Source organism: Nothobranchius furzeri, chromosome 4 (assembly GCF_043380555.1).
Source record: "Nothobranchius furzeri strain GRZ-AD chromosome 4, NfurGRZ-RIMD1, whole genome shotgun sequence".
NCBI lineage: Eukaryota > Metazoa > Chordata > Actinopteri > Cyprinodontiformes > Nothobranchiidae > Nothobranchius > Nothobranchius furzeri.
In genome coordinates this window covers 73,545,382-73,562,243 of record NC_091744.1, presented here as the reverse complement: position 1 = coordinate 73,562,243, position 16,862 = coordinate 73,545,382, and the positions used below count along the sequence as shown (strand labels likewise).

Here is a 16,862-nt window from a genome sequence, read left to right as displayed (position 1 = left end):
TGTAGTTCCGCCCAACGTTTCTACGTACGCTTGAAATTGAAACACATAGCTGGGACGCATGCAGCCGACACTTCCTGCGTGTTGTGTCAACACTAACGTTATTTATATTTTTAAATGTTTAGAGTAGAACAGCAACGGTGACTATGGAGCTGCTGGGAGGAGAGTTTGGAGAAATGACTCCTCAGGAGTTGGCGGCTCCTGTCAACACTGTGGCGGTAAGTTCGGGGAAAATCGGACAAAAAGGTTTTTACACCACGAGTGCAGTGCAGTAAGCTAATTCAACAGATTTAACTGATGGTGTGGTGCAACGAAGCTTCTTAGTTGTTAAATGAGTCTGGAATTATGTCACAGCTGGAACATTGTAGCATTAAATCCAGAGTTTGGCCAACCTCGGCATAAAGTGCTCCAGAAACGGAATAATTTAATTAATTAACTGGTTTGTTTCTCTTCCTGACAGGAAAAATGGAAGTTGTTACCAGCCTTTCTGAAGGTAACACAATAAGTAGAATTATCCCCCCCCCCCCCCCCCCCCGAGGAAAATCTAGACAAATATTTAAGCAGAAATTTCCATTTATAATCCAGATTTTTATTAATTCTACAATTTGAAGACTTCTGTTGTATTTTTAATTTAATTTCCGACTTTTGTTAGTTAATTTGATCTAATCAGATTCATTAATTTATGAAAAGTCAGGTTTAAATAATTAAAGTTAATCCCTTTAGCCCTCAGTGACCTAAGAGTTTAACCATGAGATACATCCATGCTCCTCTCTTTTTTTCTCTTTCATCTCTGTGTGCGTTGCAGGTGAAAGGTTTGGTGAAGCAGCACATTGACTCGTTTAACTATTTCATTAACGTTGAGGTAAAGCTGAAACCCACCAACCGGGCTTTTACTCCTCTGTTTAAGATTTCACTTCACTAAAAGCATCTTGTGTTTCAGATCAAGAAAATTATGAAAGCAAATGAGAAGATCACAAGTGATGCTGATCCACTGTGGTACTTGAAGTAAGTTATTCAATCGTTATATTACTGACACGCCCTTTATCTTGAATTGGAGTTAATCTGAGAAGTGGTTCCTGTGCAGCTACCTCAATATCTACGTTGGGATGCCCGATGTTGAGGAAAGCTTTAACGTAACCCGACCGGTTTCTCCTCATGAGGTGAGTCTGATCAGATGAGATCATGTTTCAGTCTGACAGGTTTGTAAATTAAATCCATCAGTGGATTTATGGGAATATTTGTTGATTATTTTGCTTAAAGGAGAAATTCTGTTTCCACAGTGTCGCCTCAGGGACATGACCTACTCGGCGCCCATCACAGTGGACATAGAATACACTCGCGGCAGTCAAAGGATCATCCGAAACGCTCTGCCTATTGGAAGGTTTCTGATTTTTGACTCATTCTAATTTATCTCTCAAATTCTGCATTTCAGCTTTCAAAACTCGTCAAGATGTTATTGTTAAGAGGATTCTTTCTACTCGTGTCAGGATGCCGATCATGCTGCGAAGCTCGAACTGTGTTCTCACAGGAAAGACTCCCATGGAGTTTTCTAAACTCAACGAATGTCCTCTGGACCCAGGTACACTGTTGTTAAAAAGGATCTAACTCTAATTCTTAATGTTTTATTCTGGTCCTCTGTTTGACAGAGTTGTGTTCTTTTGATTTTCAGGAGGTTATTTTATTGTAAAAGGCCAGGAGAAAGTCATCCTGATCCAGGAGCAGCTGTCCAAGAATCGGATCATTGTGGAACAGGACAGGAAGGGTGCAGTCGGCGCCTCGGTTACCAGGTAGGAATAAAGTTACAGCTTCCTCCCAAATGAAGGAGTTAGACAGTTTAACTTGTTGTTTTGTTTCAGCTCCACTCACGAGAAGAAAAGCAGAACCAACATGATTGTGAAGCAGGGTCGGTTCTACCTGAGACACAACACGCTGTCTGAAGACGCTCCCATCGCTATTATATTCAAGGTAAAACCAGTTTAAGTACGTCCAGTAGGTGGCGCTGCAACACAACTAAAGAGAAGATTTTCTCTGCAGCTCTGATCTGTGTAAAATCATAATTGATAAACTCATGCTGTGGGAGGTTTTGATGAACTCTGTTCATCAGCCGGAGTGAAAATGTCAGTGGAACAGCTGGTGCTGTGATCTCCCATCACCTCTGGAGAAAAGCTTTTCTAACACATTACCTTGTGAGTGTCTGAACCCTCGGTTCTGTTTGCTGAGAGCTCGTACATCCTGGACTGCTCCTTCCCCACCTCCTTCTGCGACCTCATCTCCTCCGTGGAGCACACGAATCAGTTCCCACAGCTTCACATTTCCATAAGCAAATGTCATGCACCCCCATGACTCCGAGCTAACCTCTCTGACCCCCACCAACACTCCACCTCCTAATGTTTCAGCTCATATAGTCTCAACGTGGTTATATATTGAAATGATTTAGTTCACCCCTTTCACATTAGTCCCTTGTCTTCTGCATCATGTCTGTGACCCACACAGGGTATGGGTGTAGAAAGTGACCAGGAGATCGTTCAGATGATCGGCACCGAGGAGAACGTCATGGCTAGCTTCGCCCCGAGTCTGGAGGAGTGTCAGAAAGCCCAGATCTTCACCCAGACTCAGGTATTTCAGTAAAAAAAAAAAAGCCACTGGTTACATCAACATGTTTTACAGGCTAATCTCAGGTCAGGTTACCAATCTGGTGTTTATGACGCAGGTACAGATGAGTTAATTTTACCCCTCCTCTTTGTATACTCAGTGGTTCCAAAAGTCTGGGTCAGGGTCCCACTGTGGCTCATGAAACACTTAGCTTTGGTCTAGAGACAAAAATCTTAGGCCTAGTCCACACGTAGCCGGGTTTTTTAAAAACGAATATCCGCCCCTCCAAAAACTTGCATCCACACCACCGCGTTTTAAAAACAAACTCTGTCCACACGTACCCGGATAAATACGTTGTTAAGGACATGCCAGACCTGTAGGCGGCAGTACTTCCCCCGTTCTTAACCTCGTCCTTCGTCTGTGGTCTTCCGCAAGGAGCAGTAATTCCGCTTGCAAAAACAAACAAGCAAAAAGCGCTTGGACAATTGATGGATCGGGTAGTGACAGAGCGCAGCTCTGAAGGCTTCCATGCTGTCGGCTAGTGTAAACACAGGTCGCACACGTGATGTCAGCATTTTTTTTTTTGTCGCGGAAAGTGACGTTGCGGACCTTAAAACTCCGGTTTTGTCCGTCCACACGCAGACACCCAAAACGGAGAAAACGCAGATCTTCACTTTGGCCGGAGTTTTTAAAAAACTCAGTTTTCGTGTGGATGACAGGCCAAAACGTAGGAAAATATCTACGTTTTGGCATATCCCCGGCTACGTGTGGACAGGGCCTGAGTTACAATAGGTCTGGGGTATTCAATTGCGGGCCTGTAGGTCCGCTATCCAGCAAGTTTTAGTTTTAACTCTTTCAACACCCCTGATTTCAATCAGCAGGTGATTAACAGGCTTCTGCAGAGCCTGGTAAGCTGATGCACAGGTGAATCAAATGTGTTGAGTCAGAGGAACCGCTAAAACAAGGTGGATACCGTACCTCCAGGACCAGAATTGAGCACCCCTGCTATAAGTGAAGTAAAAGCCAAGATTAAAAGTCCAAACGGGACATGAGTAAATTTTAAGTGTTGAAGCAATTTCAGTTTTTATTTTGTTGATTACCGCTCTCTACAGTAAATCAGAAGCCGCAGCTAGCTGCTGTTAGCTTAGCATGATACACACGGCACAAAAGCTTAACCGTTTGTCCTCCAAACATCACTAATTGGAGGCACAGTTGGTTGCCAGGCAACGATGTGATGACATGAATCGGGTATCTCATCTTTTTAACTTTTTAATCTTTATTATTAATAATACTGATTGTTTTAAAGACTAACAGAAGTTGTAAAGTTTGTACAGACTGACGTCTTTACTGTTTGATTTGTCAGACGCTCGTTAGTCTGGATTAGATTAGGATTTTTTTTCTGATCGGATGATAAAGATTCCATCTTTCCAGACAGTTGAGTAACATTTTCGTGGTCATTTTGGAGATGAATACAATCAGCCAATTAGTTTTTCAAAAAGATGAGGTCATTAAGAGGAGCGGCCCGTGCATCGAGGAGGCCATGTTTGTGTCCTAACAACCCGCCGCTGCAGCCCTTGTGTTTCCGTGTCTGCCAGCCTCCACCGTGTCCTTTCAGGTTATTCACTGGACCATTGTGTCTGGCACAATGAGACCTAAATCTATATAATTAAAGGAAGATAAGGCTTCTGAAACATTGTTATCTGATTAGAAGTAATCTGCCCAAACCAAATTTGACTCTTATCTGGTTTTAGATACCAGAATCTCAAAATGAAGAGATATTTTCATCTATTTTTCAGAACTTGATGGTGATTGTGTTTTTCACAGCCGCATTTAAGTCGCTTATGTTTAAGTGTTTGTGAGTAAAATTTCATGCGTTTTATTTTGTAAAAAGTTTCTGACCGAATGTTCTTGTTCTGCCTGAGGGTTTGGTACCATGACTCAGTGCTCCCGTGTTTCAGGCTCTGAGGTTTCTGGGTAATAAAGTCCGGCGCCAGCGGATGTGGGGGGGTCCGAAGAAGACCAAGATGGAGGAAGCCAGAGAGCTGTTGGCGTCTCTCATCCTCACCCATGTTCCAGTAAGTAACCGAGTTCAAACGTGTCACACGAAGCTCGCTGGAGTCGCTGACCGTTTCCTGTGCTCCGCTCGACAGGTGAAGGAGTTTAACTTCCGGGCGAAGTGTATTTACCTAGCGGTGATGGTTCGGAGAGTCATCCTGGCTCAAGGCGACAACAAGGTGGATGACAGAGATTACTATGGCAACAAACGTCTGGAGTTGGCCGGACAGGTAAATCAGCTGCGCACCTGTGCAGCATGTGGTTTTATTCTCCATTTGCTTTATTAAATCCTCCATTCAGTAATTTTCGTTCTTGTCTGAAGACTAAACCACGAGCTCCAGAAGGTTCTCCGTCTTTGTTGAGACGCTAAAAGCTCCCTGTTGACTTTGTTGTTTACTCATCCATTCATTTTCGTAAACTGAAAGGTGTTTGCTGCCTTCTCTTTACTCAGAAACACGGAGCGTCTGTATTGATGCCTGTTGGCGTGTTTCTGTGTGAATGGATCAGAGCGCTGCGCCGGCAGCTCCGGCTCTGATCTTTCACCTGCATCTTTGTTCCTGCCACCTTCTTTTAATAAGACTCTCATTATTTCCCCTCAGCTTTGTTTTTTCCTCTTGTTTTGTTTTCATCCCCCCCCCCCCCCCCCCCCCCCCCGTGTTCCAGCCTGGCTTTGTCAGGAGAGAGATATGCGGTGGCACCAAAATCCCAACGCCGTGGAAGCACGGGGGATTTTTCAGCACCGTGACAATAGAAATGCTGCCTTGACTGGAGCGATTGAGCTAATCCACAGGCTCGGCTCTGATAATGTAATTACTGCTGTCTTAAGGCCTTTAATTCACCCCCCCCTGCCCCAACCTGCTCTGTGTTAGGAGCAGGAGATGGGAGGAGGAGGGGGGCAGCAGAGCCCTCTTTCAAAAGGGGGCTTACGCACCAGCAACGCCAGCAATCTCCTCGCTCTCCAATTATGGTTCCCTGACATTCAACTAATTGGCCCGGCTGCGCAATGGAAGCTTAATTTCTTTATTAATTTCAAGCAGCACTGCCTGTTTGTTTTGATGTATGTTAATGTGTGTGTGTGTGTGGGGGGGGGGGGGGGGGTGATTTGGCCTCCTGTAGACCTGCAGGAGGGAGACGGGAATCGGGCCAGGTCACGGCGGTAAACACACCTCAGCGCTGGTCTTTGGTGTGAACTCTGTCCAAATGAGTCTGACGAGATGTTGTCTGTTTTTGACATCTGTAGCTCCTGTCTCTGCTGTTTGAGGATCTGTTTAAGAAGTTTAACTCTGAGCTGAAGAAGATCGCTGACCAGATCATCCCCAAGCAGCGAGCCGCGCAGTTCGATGTGGTCAAACACATGCGGCAGGATCAGATCACCAACGGCATGGTCAACGCCATTTCCACCGTGAGTCTGAGTCTGACAGAGCAGAACCTGGCTAGCTTTAGGGATCAGAACCTTCACATTTTAGAAGGTGATTTAGTGTAGAAGTATTTTTGAGCACCGTATCTGCTGATCGCTGGTCAGTTAGGGCTGTTTTCCATCAACAGGGTAACTGGTCTCTGAAGAGATTCAAGATGGACCGTCAGGGTGTCACCCAGGTTCTGTCTCGTCTCTCCTACATCTCTGCTCTCGGCATGATGACAAGGATCTCCTCCCAGTTCGAGAAGACCAGGAAGGTCAGCGGGCCACGCTCCCTGCAGCCGTCGCAGTGGGGGATGTTGTGTCCGTCTGATACTCCCGAAGGAGAGGTGAGCCACCCGACACGACGCCGAAACCTCGGACGGATTATAAATCGGCATCTCTAACGTGTATCTATGCAGGCCTGCGGTTTGGTAAAGAACTTGGCTCTGATGACTCACATCACCACAGACATGGAGGACGGCCCCATTATAAAACTGGCCTTCAACCTTGGGGTGGAAGACGTCAACCTGCTGTGTGGGGAGGAGCTCTCCTATCCAAGCGTCTTCCTGGTTTTCCTCAACGGTACAACTCCCGCCCTCCAATGGAGCTGAATTATTAAGCAGAATTAAGACCTCCTGCTGTTGCTTCAGATCATTTTTTAAAAGAAATGCTAATTCTTCTCGTTTTAAACACGTTTTGCTTCATAAACATGAAGAAGAAAATACTCTGTTTAATTTAGCAGAGGAGCTGATAAGTTTTTAATTTCATAGCAGCAGTAGGTGTTATTCTCTAGTCAAAACTCGGACATTTAATTACAGTATTTGTTTGTCTTTGCACTGATAACTGTCACATTATATTAGTTGCCATGCTCTTTAATTAGTCATTAGCAGCAGGTGCCGGAGCCCTTCAGGGTGCGTTCAGAGGCAACGTGCACACTGAGGTAGACCTCTGTTCTCCACCCGATATGAACAAGCCTCCTGCAGGAGGTTTAAACTCCACTCTCGCAGCAGGGCTCAGGGTGCAAAACCACGGCTCACGCTTCAAGTTTGGAGTCAGAATTTTGTGCTTTTTTTGAGTGAAAGGCTTTAAATTTTCTGAATCTTTACGCACATTATTACTATACGTGAAAGGAGACAGAAATGCTTACTCAGAAATGTCGTTTGCCGAAACGTTAAAGACACTGTTAAAGCTCTGAGCCGCCTGTGCTCTGTTTGAACTACCGGAAGAGAGCAGCAGCCTTGAGTTCAAGCACATCTGTGATCAAACAGTTGAATCGAGCTCTACTGCACACATTACTGTTTGTTGTAAAACATCTGTATTACTGATGGAAACTCCTGAATCCAGTGTCTCACTGGGCGGAGACTGTTGCTGACTAGTTTGCAAGAATTCATGCAGGATTTGTGCTGGAATTGGGTTTTGCAAGAAGTTTCAAATATGGCCGCCAGGTCATGAGAGGTGTGTAAGCAACAGTTAAGCCAAATTTTCTTTTTGAAATTTAGTCGCGAAGTGTTTCAATCTCTGTGCAGTTTGCCGTCGTTTTACGTGCAGCTCGATGCTCCTGCTCCTCCTGAAGTCATCTCGCTCGAATCGAGAAGCCAAATGTCCCTGTCGTCCTGACCGTGAGGTCTCCAGGCTTTCTGAAGACCACGGCTTTTCTTTTATACTTTGACCGCTCTCTCATGTTTGTGTCCACAGGAAACATTCTGGGTGTGATCAGAGACCATTACAAGCTGGTCAACACTTTCAGACTCATGCGCCGGGCGGGTTTCATCAACGAGTTTGTGTCCATCTCCACCAACCTGACCGACCGCTGCGTCTACATCTCATCTGACGGAGGTAGACTCTGCAGGTGGGCAAGGCTGGAAGAAACAAATATCTATAAATCTTGTTTTATTTTGCGTTAAAGGCTTCAAATGACTTTTCGTTTCTCCTGCAGGCCGTACATCATCGTGAAGAAGGGCCAGACGATGGTGAATAATAAACACATTGAAGATCTGTCTCAAGGCTACAGGTGAGAGTTGAGGTAGCTTCTTGGTAAACGTCAGCATTTAATTTAGTTAGGCAACACCGGGCCTAATTAAAAAACAGATCTATTATAAGACCAGACATAACCCCTTCTAATCTCTCTAGATGCATAAATTAGATTTTAGTCCATTTTTATCCTTAAACAGCCTGTTTTGATCATTTCTTTGATCATTGTAATGATTTTTTTCTTTAACTTGTCTCCAGAACCTTTGAGGACTTCCTTCATGAAGGCCTGGTGGAGTACCTGGATGTGAACGAGGAGAACGACTGCCAAATTGCTCTGTATGAACATATGATCAACAAGTGAGTAGAAACGTGAAAGCGGACATTTTGAAGCGCGTCCCTCCTTGTTTGTCTCAATCCTGGCATGCTGCTTTTTAAACGCCCTTTTTGTAGAGACACGACCCACTTGGAGATCGAGCCCTTCACGCTGCTCGGAGTGTGTGCGGGCCTCATTCCCTACCCCCACCACAACCAGTCCCCCAGGAACACGTACCAGTGCGCTATGGGCAAGCAGGCCATGGGTAAGCCTGATCTGAGCAGGTAGTTTCACATCGTACACACAGCTGAGCCGCTCCCTTTGTACGCCCAAACACACACACACACACTTGCAGTATTCTAATCTTACATGAACACCGTTTTCAAGCCTCCTAAATCTGCAGAGTTTAAACTTTTTATTTGCATGAGTTAAAAAGGACATTAGAATAACAAACAGGGTGGATACAAGCAGCCCTGCTGGTTCTTCATGAACAAGCTCTGCGGCTGCACCACTTCTTGTCAGAATACATTTGGATGTGTGATTGAGTGTGTGTGTGTGTGTGTGTGTGTGTGTGTGTGTGTGTGTGTGTGTGTGTGTGTGTGTGTGTGTGTGTGTGTGTGTGTGTGTGTGTGTGTGTGTGTGTGTGTGTGTGTGTGTGTGTGCATGGACATCAAACATGGGGCGCTTGCGTAGGTTTTCCTTTGTGCCGTGTGTGCGGAGGCCCTTTCCCTGCCAGTCACCCAGAGTGTCATTAGCAATTCATTGTGTCTGCTCTGGCTGTGCTCGGGGGGTCAGTGTGCTCAGCTGCAGAAAGCCCACAGAGTGTGCACCCCAAGCTCCCTGGTAACCAAAACTTCCCCAAACAGCCCGGCTAGCATTCGTAAGAGCTACACGCGCACGCACACACACACACACACACACACACACACACACACACACACACACACACACACACACACACACACACACAGATTGGCTGCTGCTTCACCTCCATCCATCCGCTCCTGCCCTCCCCCCACCTTTACAAAAACACTGACTGGAACTATATTTGGACTAATATCCTCTGTCCTGTCTGTTTTGTGTGGGCAGCTCTTTACATGTGCAAATCTGGTTGTGTGGCCTGAGCCTATTATCAGCCACTGAGCTTGTAGCCTGATTGTGAGGTAATAGCATCTGACAAATGTCAGGGCTTCCAGGGAGGCCAGGCTTTATGTCATAACTCTCCTGGGTCTTCCCCAGAGCCCCTTTGAAATTAGATTAAATGGCCAAACTGGAAATTACTTATTGATAATGTTTCAGGCTGTTTTAATGATTTATTCCTCATCCACTTTTTGTTTTTTTGTTTGTTTGTTTTTAGGAACTATCGGCTACAACCAGAGGAACCGCATCGACACTCTGATGTACCTGCTGGTTTATCCTCAGAGGCCCATGGTTAAAACAAAAACCATCGAGCTGATTGACTTTGAGAAACTGCCTGCAGGTCAGAACGCCACCGTGGCCGTCATGAGCTACAGCGGCTACGACATTGAGGACGCTCTGGTCCTCAACAAGGCCTCGCTGGACAGAGGTGAGAGCCTTTCTGCGTTATTTAACCCCAACCACAGCAGAAGGCTCAACTTGCCTCTTTTCAGGGTTTGGTCGGTGCCTTGTCTACAAAAACGCTAAGTGCACCCTGCGTCGCTACACCAACCAGACCTTTGATAAAGTGATGGGACCCATGCTGGACGCTGCCACGCGTAAGCCCGTATGGAGACACAACATCCTGGATGCTGACGGTATCTGCTCCCCTGGTGAGTAACAGCCACAACGGATGTTTAGGTGACAGCACCAGCTCAACAGGTTGAGCGGGCTGTCCAGTAATTGGAAGGTTGCAGGTTCGATCCCGGCTCTGGACAGAAAATTCTGCTGTTGTGTCCTTGGGCAAGACACTTAACCCACCTTGCCTGCTGGTGGTGGTCGGAGGGACCGGTGGCACCTGTGCTCGGCAGCCTCGCCTCTGTTGGGGCAGCTGTAGCTACATCGCAGCTCATCACCACCAGTGTGTGAATGGATGAATGATACACTGTAGTGTAAAGCGCTTTGGAGTCCTTACTCTGAGAGGCGCTATACAAGTGTGGGTCATTTATCATTATCATTTATCATGTTGGTGATTCATCTTTGTTCCAGATTTCAGAGTTTCTGCTCTCTGCAGGTCTCTCGTTGGTCTTTGTAAAGCTGTTTTTCTGACACTGATCGTCGTTTCTTGTGGTTCTCAGGTGAACGAGTGGAGAACAAGCAGGTCCTGGTGAATAAATCTATGCCAACCGTCACCCAGACGCCACTGGAGGGCAGCGCCCAGCCAGGCCAGCCCCAGTACCGAGACGTGCCCATCAGGTGAGGGACGCTCAGGTCCACCTTGAGCTGTGGACTGGTCAATCCCGCTGCAGCAGAGTAGAGGTAATGGCTTTTTGTGTGCAGCTACAAGGGCTCAACAGACTCGTACATCGAGAAGGTCATGATCTCGTCCAACGCTGAGGAAGCCTCCCTCATCAAGATCCTCCTGAGACAGACGAGGAGACCGGAGATCGGAGATAAATTCAGCAGTCGGCACGGACAGAAAGGTGTCTTCTAGAGCTCAGATGTGTTTTTAAACAGCTACTTTAATAAAAGTATAATTTCAGCTCAGTTCAGGTCCCAGTGGCTGTAGATGTCACTGCCCCCCCCCCCCCCCCCCCGTCCTCATCATTCAAGGGCTCTTTTCAATTAATTGGCTCTTTGTCCTGTGCCAGACTATGCAAATGTATTACACCCCAGCAGAACTCTGCTGTAAAAAAGTGTTTACAACCTCCATTGTTAGACAGCACCTCCCCTATAGAGGGCTCGTATGATGTTTTAATCAAAAAGCTAACTGGCGCCGTGCATAATTTACTCTCTTCATTAACACGGTGAGCACTTGGCGGCCAGCTTGGGGTGGGACATTGTCCTCTGTCCCAGTCAGAGGGGTCGTCGTGGGGTTAGCTGGTGGAGATCTGGATGGAAGCACCCAGATGTGCAGCTGACGGACAGCTGGTTTGATTTTAGCCAGAGCTTTTTGCAGCAACACTGAGCTGCATTAGGGATCAATTTGTTTTTGAAATTAGAGTTTTTTAAAAATATTTTTCATTTAACATTTCATGAATTCTAAATCAAAATAAATAATATGATTAGAAATGAATTCTGGTGAACTGATGGATTTCTAGTGTTCTGGTCAGTAGAGCATACCAAGTTAATTATTTACTACACACACACACACAGCTGTGGAGGTGGTGGAGGAGGGGTGGGGTTGTAGGCCCATTGTGCGAGGCGTCAGCGTGGAGCTGTATGAGCCGTGATGGAGGGCTCTGAACCCTGGCTGTTGTCTTTCTTTTCTCTGCTGATTTCATGCCTCTTTTATCATTCACTTTCACACAAAACAAACAACACCAGAGATGTCTGATGTTGGAACCCGTACGTCTCTCTCCTCTCCTTTTGCTTTCTCCAGCATCTTTTGATTTTCTTTCACGCAGCTTTTACCCCGATGTTTAGCCCCTTTTTCTTTCTCCCGATTTTCTTTATTTTCCCACCTTTTCTCGGCTCTTTTCTCCTCCTTCCTGCTGTTGGATGCTGTTCCACCAAGTTGCTGCACTTGTTCTCGATCAGCATCCTGTTGCAACATCCTGTAAGGCATCAGCAGTCAGCCCCAGGCGCCGGCCTCTCGGCTAATAGTGAATTTTTCCCACGTGCATCGATTCAGTTTCTCCTCTCCAGTTGATCCCCTCCCCTTCCTCCCAGTTGAACTAAAAGTCATGGGTGTGTAATCCAGGTCTCCCAGTACAGCTAAGCATCTTTCTTTACTTCCTGCTCTGCTTCTTTTTACTTCTTATTCTCCTCTTCTTCTTTTTTTTTCATTTGCAAATTGGTCTACAATCTGTTTACCCTGGCCAGTGAAGAGTGCTTCGGCCCCTCTGCAAACATTTACACTCGCACTTAAACTCCAGGCTTCCATGGAGGCCCCCCCCCCCCCCCCCCCCCCCCCACACACACACACACACACACACACCAGGCAAGTCAAAAGAGGATCCAGTCTGTCCACATGAGTATGGAAATGTCGTCCTCTTCCAAGGATCCAACACAAGGATGGTCCAGTTCAACGATCGATCCCGGCCTTGGGCAAGACACTCAACACACCTTGCCCGCTGGTGGTCATAAGAGGAACCGGTGGCGCCAGTGTGCACCAGGATGTGTGTGTGTGTGTGTGTGTACATGGGTGGATGATTGAAAGTGCCTTGGCAGGCTGTAGGACTGTGGAAGGTGCTGTATCCAGTACAGGCTGATTTACCATTCACTGTTCCTACAGAGACCACAAACGAGTGCTTCACACCTTTAAGGAGGAAACGCAAAAAAAAAAAGGTTGCATTCCAGCAAACTCGAGAGCAACTCTCAACAAAACCTTTAAAAAACTAGATTTCAAAAGACTCAACAGATCAAATAACACAGTCAAACCTACTTTGTCCTTTTCTTTCACATTTTGCCCAATTTACCAAAACCTGTAGAGCTGATTTTACAATGACTGTTGCTTTTTTTTTCCCTTTCCTTTCTTCTTTGCTGGTGATATTTTGTGTTTCTCAGCCCTGATCTGGAGAGGTTCTTTGTGCTTTTCAGGTGTTTGTGGTCTCATCGTCCCTCAGGAGGACATGCCGTTCTGTGACTCGGGAATCTGTCCGGACATCATCATGAATCCTCACGGATATCCCTCCAGAATGACGGTACGCCTCCTCACATCTCTCAGTTACGAACCTTTTCCTCAGTTTATTTCGAAGCTGTGGTACTTTTAACAGCTGATCCAACCTGTAGTCGGTGCTTGTTTGTAAGTTTGACCTGAATCACCTCAGCTGTTGCAGTTTGTGTCGACTCTTCTGACTAAACCCTCATTATCTTCACTCCTCTTCTCTCCGGGTTATCATGGGCTTCCAGAGCACACGTCCATTGACGCCGTTAAGCAGCGGTCTTGCTCTTTTCAAACAGATATTTGTTGCTGCGGAGACGGCTGCCAGCAAAGCCGCCGCCTGCTGCTGAATGTGGAGGTTTTATCAAACACGCACCGAGCTAAACGTCACCAACGTCGTCCCCTCACGCAGTAAAAACCAGGAGTTGTGTTTTCTGGCTGTGGTTGCCATGGAGAAGCCTCAGAAATGTTTGGCTCTGGAGGACGTTTCCGTGGCCTGAGAGTGATATGAGAGTAGGTGTTTCCTTTATGTGACGGGGTCAGGGGTCCTCTGGGTGCCGCCTCGGTGGGATTGTTGAAATCAGTCATCCTTGCAGCGATACCCCCACCGCGAAGGGGGGGTACATGTGTAATCTAATTTCACCAACAATAATCAGCACTTTGTGCCAGGAGAGATTCCGCATCCCCAAAACTTTTATGCTTTTCTCACAGCTGTGTGTGTTTTTTCATTTGTTTTTTGATCAGGTGGGAAAGCTGATAGAGCTGCTGGCTGGGAAGGCGGGGGTTCTGGACGGACGGTTTCACTATGGGACGGCTTTTGGAGGCAGCAAAGTGAAGGATGTGTGTGAGGATCTGATCCGATATGGATACAACTACCAGGGCAAGGACTACGTCACCTCAGGAATCACTGGGTAAGCAAAACCAAATGAGGCATCGAATCTCTGCAAAAGGCCTCAGTTACATTTATTTATTTATTTTTCTATGTATCTGCTAAAGCTGACTTGTGACTTGTTTGATCTGTTTTTATGACTAGTTTGTTTTATTCTGGTATTTTACTGTATTGTGTTTTATCTTGTAAAGTCACCTTGGGTGTTTTGAAAGGTGCTTTAAAAAAATATATTTATTATTATTATTACTATTACTATTATTATTATTATTATTATTATTATTATTATTATTATTATTATTATTATTAATAATAAAAACAAAGATCGTGTGACCCGACTGGAGCTTTAATGTATAAACTTTAGATTTTCTATCAAATCTCTTTAAAACTGAAGCTTCCTGTCGTGAAACACCTGAATCTTCGTTTTTAAACAGTTCTTCTTCTCATAGAACAGGAATACATCTTTGACTAATGAGAACGCCGCCATGAAGTAACAGTTAAAACACTAAATGTACTTTTGGTTTAGCTTTGCTGATTCAGTATTTCTAAACCCAGAGAGCCTCTGGAGGCCTATATCTACTTTGGACCGGTCTATTACCAGAAACTGAAGCACATGGTTCTGGACAAGATGCACGCCAGAGCCCGGGGCCCCAGAGCTGTTCTCACCAGGTAGAACCCAAAGTTTCTAAAAAAGTCATTTCAGGATCATGTTTGAGTCTGAGGACAACAAAGTTTCCATTAACGTTCCCCGTCTCCAGGCAGCCCACGGAGGGTCGCTCCAGAGACGGAGGTCTACGTTTAGGGGAGATGGAGCGCGACTGTCTGATCGGCTACGGGGCGAGCATGTTGCTGCTGGAACGCCTGATGATCTCCAGTGACGCCTTCGAGGTGGACGTTTGTGGAGAGTGCGGTCTGCTGGGATACTCTGGATGGTGAGTTAGCGGTGGCGTTGATGGAAAAAGCTTTAGGATCGTCAGTAACCGGCTGGTTTGTGGTTTCCAGGTGCCACTACTGCAAGTCGTCCTGTCACGTTTCCTCTCTGAGAATCCCGTACGCCTGCAAGCTGCTGTTCCAGGAGCTCCAGTCCATGAACATCATCCCGCGACTCAAACTGTCGCGTTACGAGTGAGCAGCGCAGGGACAGCAGCTCGGTGTGTGAGTGGAAGGTTTAGAGTCGGATCCTGTAACCATTAATGATTTAGAAGGCCGAGCTTTAGGTGAGTGGAGACAAACGGGCTGAAGACGGAAGTTTTTGTTGATTTTTCACAAACTACAGCTGTGAAAGTTTCTCCTGTTTTCTGTTCGTATCTTTCACAGATGTTTTCTTTGTGTACAAAATAAAAACAAAACAACAATTTGCTCTGATGTGTGACACTCAAATGAATTTCTTTAAGCTCACTAACAAATAATATCTGAGTAACAGAACGGGTTGGACAGCCTTCCTTCAGATCTGGGTTTTAGCTCCTACCCATAATGCTCAGCTGCCTCTCTCCACTTTAAAAGAACATTACAGCAATTTTTTTTTTTGAAAACCTAAATTTAAATGGGGATAAAAATTAAGTCGTGGATCACGGCAGAAGACAAAATATACTAAAATGGTTCATTTATTTCAAATTTAGAAACTTGAATCCCAACATTTTCATGTTAAAAATAAATAAATGAATGAAAAAAATAAACCACCAGGTGGTGAAACTTAAAAATTATATCTGTGATGCAAAGAAATGTGAGAAAAGCTCAGCTTTTTAGAACTGCAGCATTATCCCAGAATTCACAAATATACAAAAGACAACTTTTAAAACTAAAGGCATCCCTAGAAGGAACACACACACCATCGTTCTTATTTTATTGAAATCTACCATTTTCTTTTGCCGCTATCACGACCGATAACTACATGTTTTCCACCTTATCTGCCTGCTAAATTGTCACTAAAAACAGTTGATGCACCAAGTTTCTTTTAATTAAGCAACTCTTGAACCCTAATTCTCTGCACTGCTCAGTGTTTAATAAAGTTTTTACCAAAGTTAAACAAATCAATAAACTGACCAAGAATTAAATATAAAACAGGTAAATAAAATGTCAGCTGACAAAATTGTTTTGGAGCGTTTATCAACTAGATGATATTCAGGAACGTTAATATTCTTTTAAATAAAAATATTGTTAGAATATTAATGAAAACTAACAGAAGTATCAAAAAATACATATAAAAAGTGCTGAAACATACCTGCAAAATCGAATGTTCATTCAGCACTTTATTTTATTTATCGATTATTTTATAATAATTCTTATCGTGTAAACTAATGAAAACTTTTCATGCAGCCCCCCCCCCACACACACACACACATTCATGAGATTAGAGATGTGTCTGACTATTGAGTAAATCTTCTAAAGAGGTACATTGACCAACGCAATATAGTAAAAAATGGTAAATGTCAGCCGTTTGATATTTGAGTCTGTCCCTAATCCTCCATTTTTGTTTTGGTCACATCTTGTGTGTGTGTAGGGAAAGCCTTCCAGCTGCTGAAAAATCAAACTGTAGCTCAATAGCTGTACAATTCACTGAGTTATGTCCACTTGTTGATCAGCTGTGGCATGCAGACGAAACACTAATGTTCAAATCACAGCAGCAGTTTGCATGCAGAACACCACACACACACACACACACACACACACACACGCATGCATGCATGCACCCTAACTGGGACCCTGGGTGTGTAATAATGAGGATGGAGGAGGCTGCACCTGTTGTTTTACATCCTCTAATAAGGAGATGATGGACAGTCTGGGACCCCCCCCCCCCCCCCCCCCCCCCCCCCCCCCCGTCTTGGCTGAAATCCTTCAGCTCTGTAACATTTAGGGAGTTTGGAACGTATCGCTGTGTATTTCTAGCAGCTTTCTCTCTCCCTGAATCTCTTGATCCCACCGTGTG

At 45.2% G+C, this 16,862-nt stretch overlaps 1 protein-coding gene across 1 annotated transcript; it reads left to right on the top strand.

Annotated features, from left to right (window-relative positions):
* Positions 1-27: 27 nt before the first annotated feature.
* On the top strand, positions 28-15,296 carry polr3b (polymerase (RNA) III (DNA directed) polypeptide B). The gene is made up of 28 exons (XM_015964763.3): positions 28-215; positions 458-490; positions 803-859; positions 938-1,002; positions 1,082-1,157; positions 1,278-1,378; positions 1,485-1,576; positions 1,667-1,784; positions 1,854-1,962; positions 2,491-2,613; positions 4,548-4,664; positions 4,740-4,874; positions 5,885-6,046; positions 6,190-6,390; positions 6,463-6,625; positions 7,739-7,892; positions 7,980-8,054; positions 8,273-8,371; positions 8,465-8,592; positions 9,685-9,894; positions 9,959-10,117; positions 10,583-10,700; positions 10,785-10,927; positions 12,987-13,090; positions 13,795-13,961; positions 14,492-14,605; positions 14,695-14,868; positions 14,939-15,296. Exons 1-28 carry the CDS (start codon positions 144-146, stop codon positions 15,063-15,065), a joined length of 3,396 nt encoding a protein of 1,131 aa, XP_015820249.1. The 5' UTR covers positions 28-143; the 3' UTR covers positions 15,066-15,296.
* Positions 15,297-16,862: the final 1,566 nt, after the last annotated feature.

What these genes read in the sequence shown, in the direction of transcription:
- polr3b (XM_015964763.3), top strand. Translation starts at nt 144, where the DNA reads ATGGAGCTGCTGGGAGGAGAGTTTGGAGAAATGACTCCTCAGGAGTTG. An exon ending in CCATCGCTATTATATTCAAG is followed by an intron (nt 1,963 to 2,490) that starts GTAAAACCAGTT and finishes TGACCCACACAG; the next exon opens with GGTATGGGTGTAGAAAGTGA. An exon ending in CTGCTGGGATACTCTGGATG is followed by an intron (nt 14,869 to 14,938) that starts GTGAGTTAGCGG and finishes TGTGGTTTCCAG; the next exon opens with GTGCCACTACTGCAAGTCGT.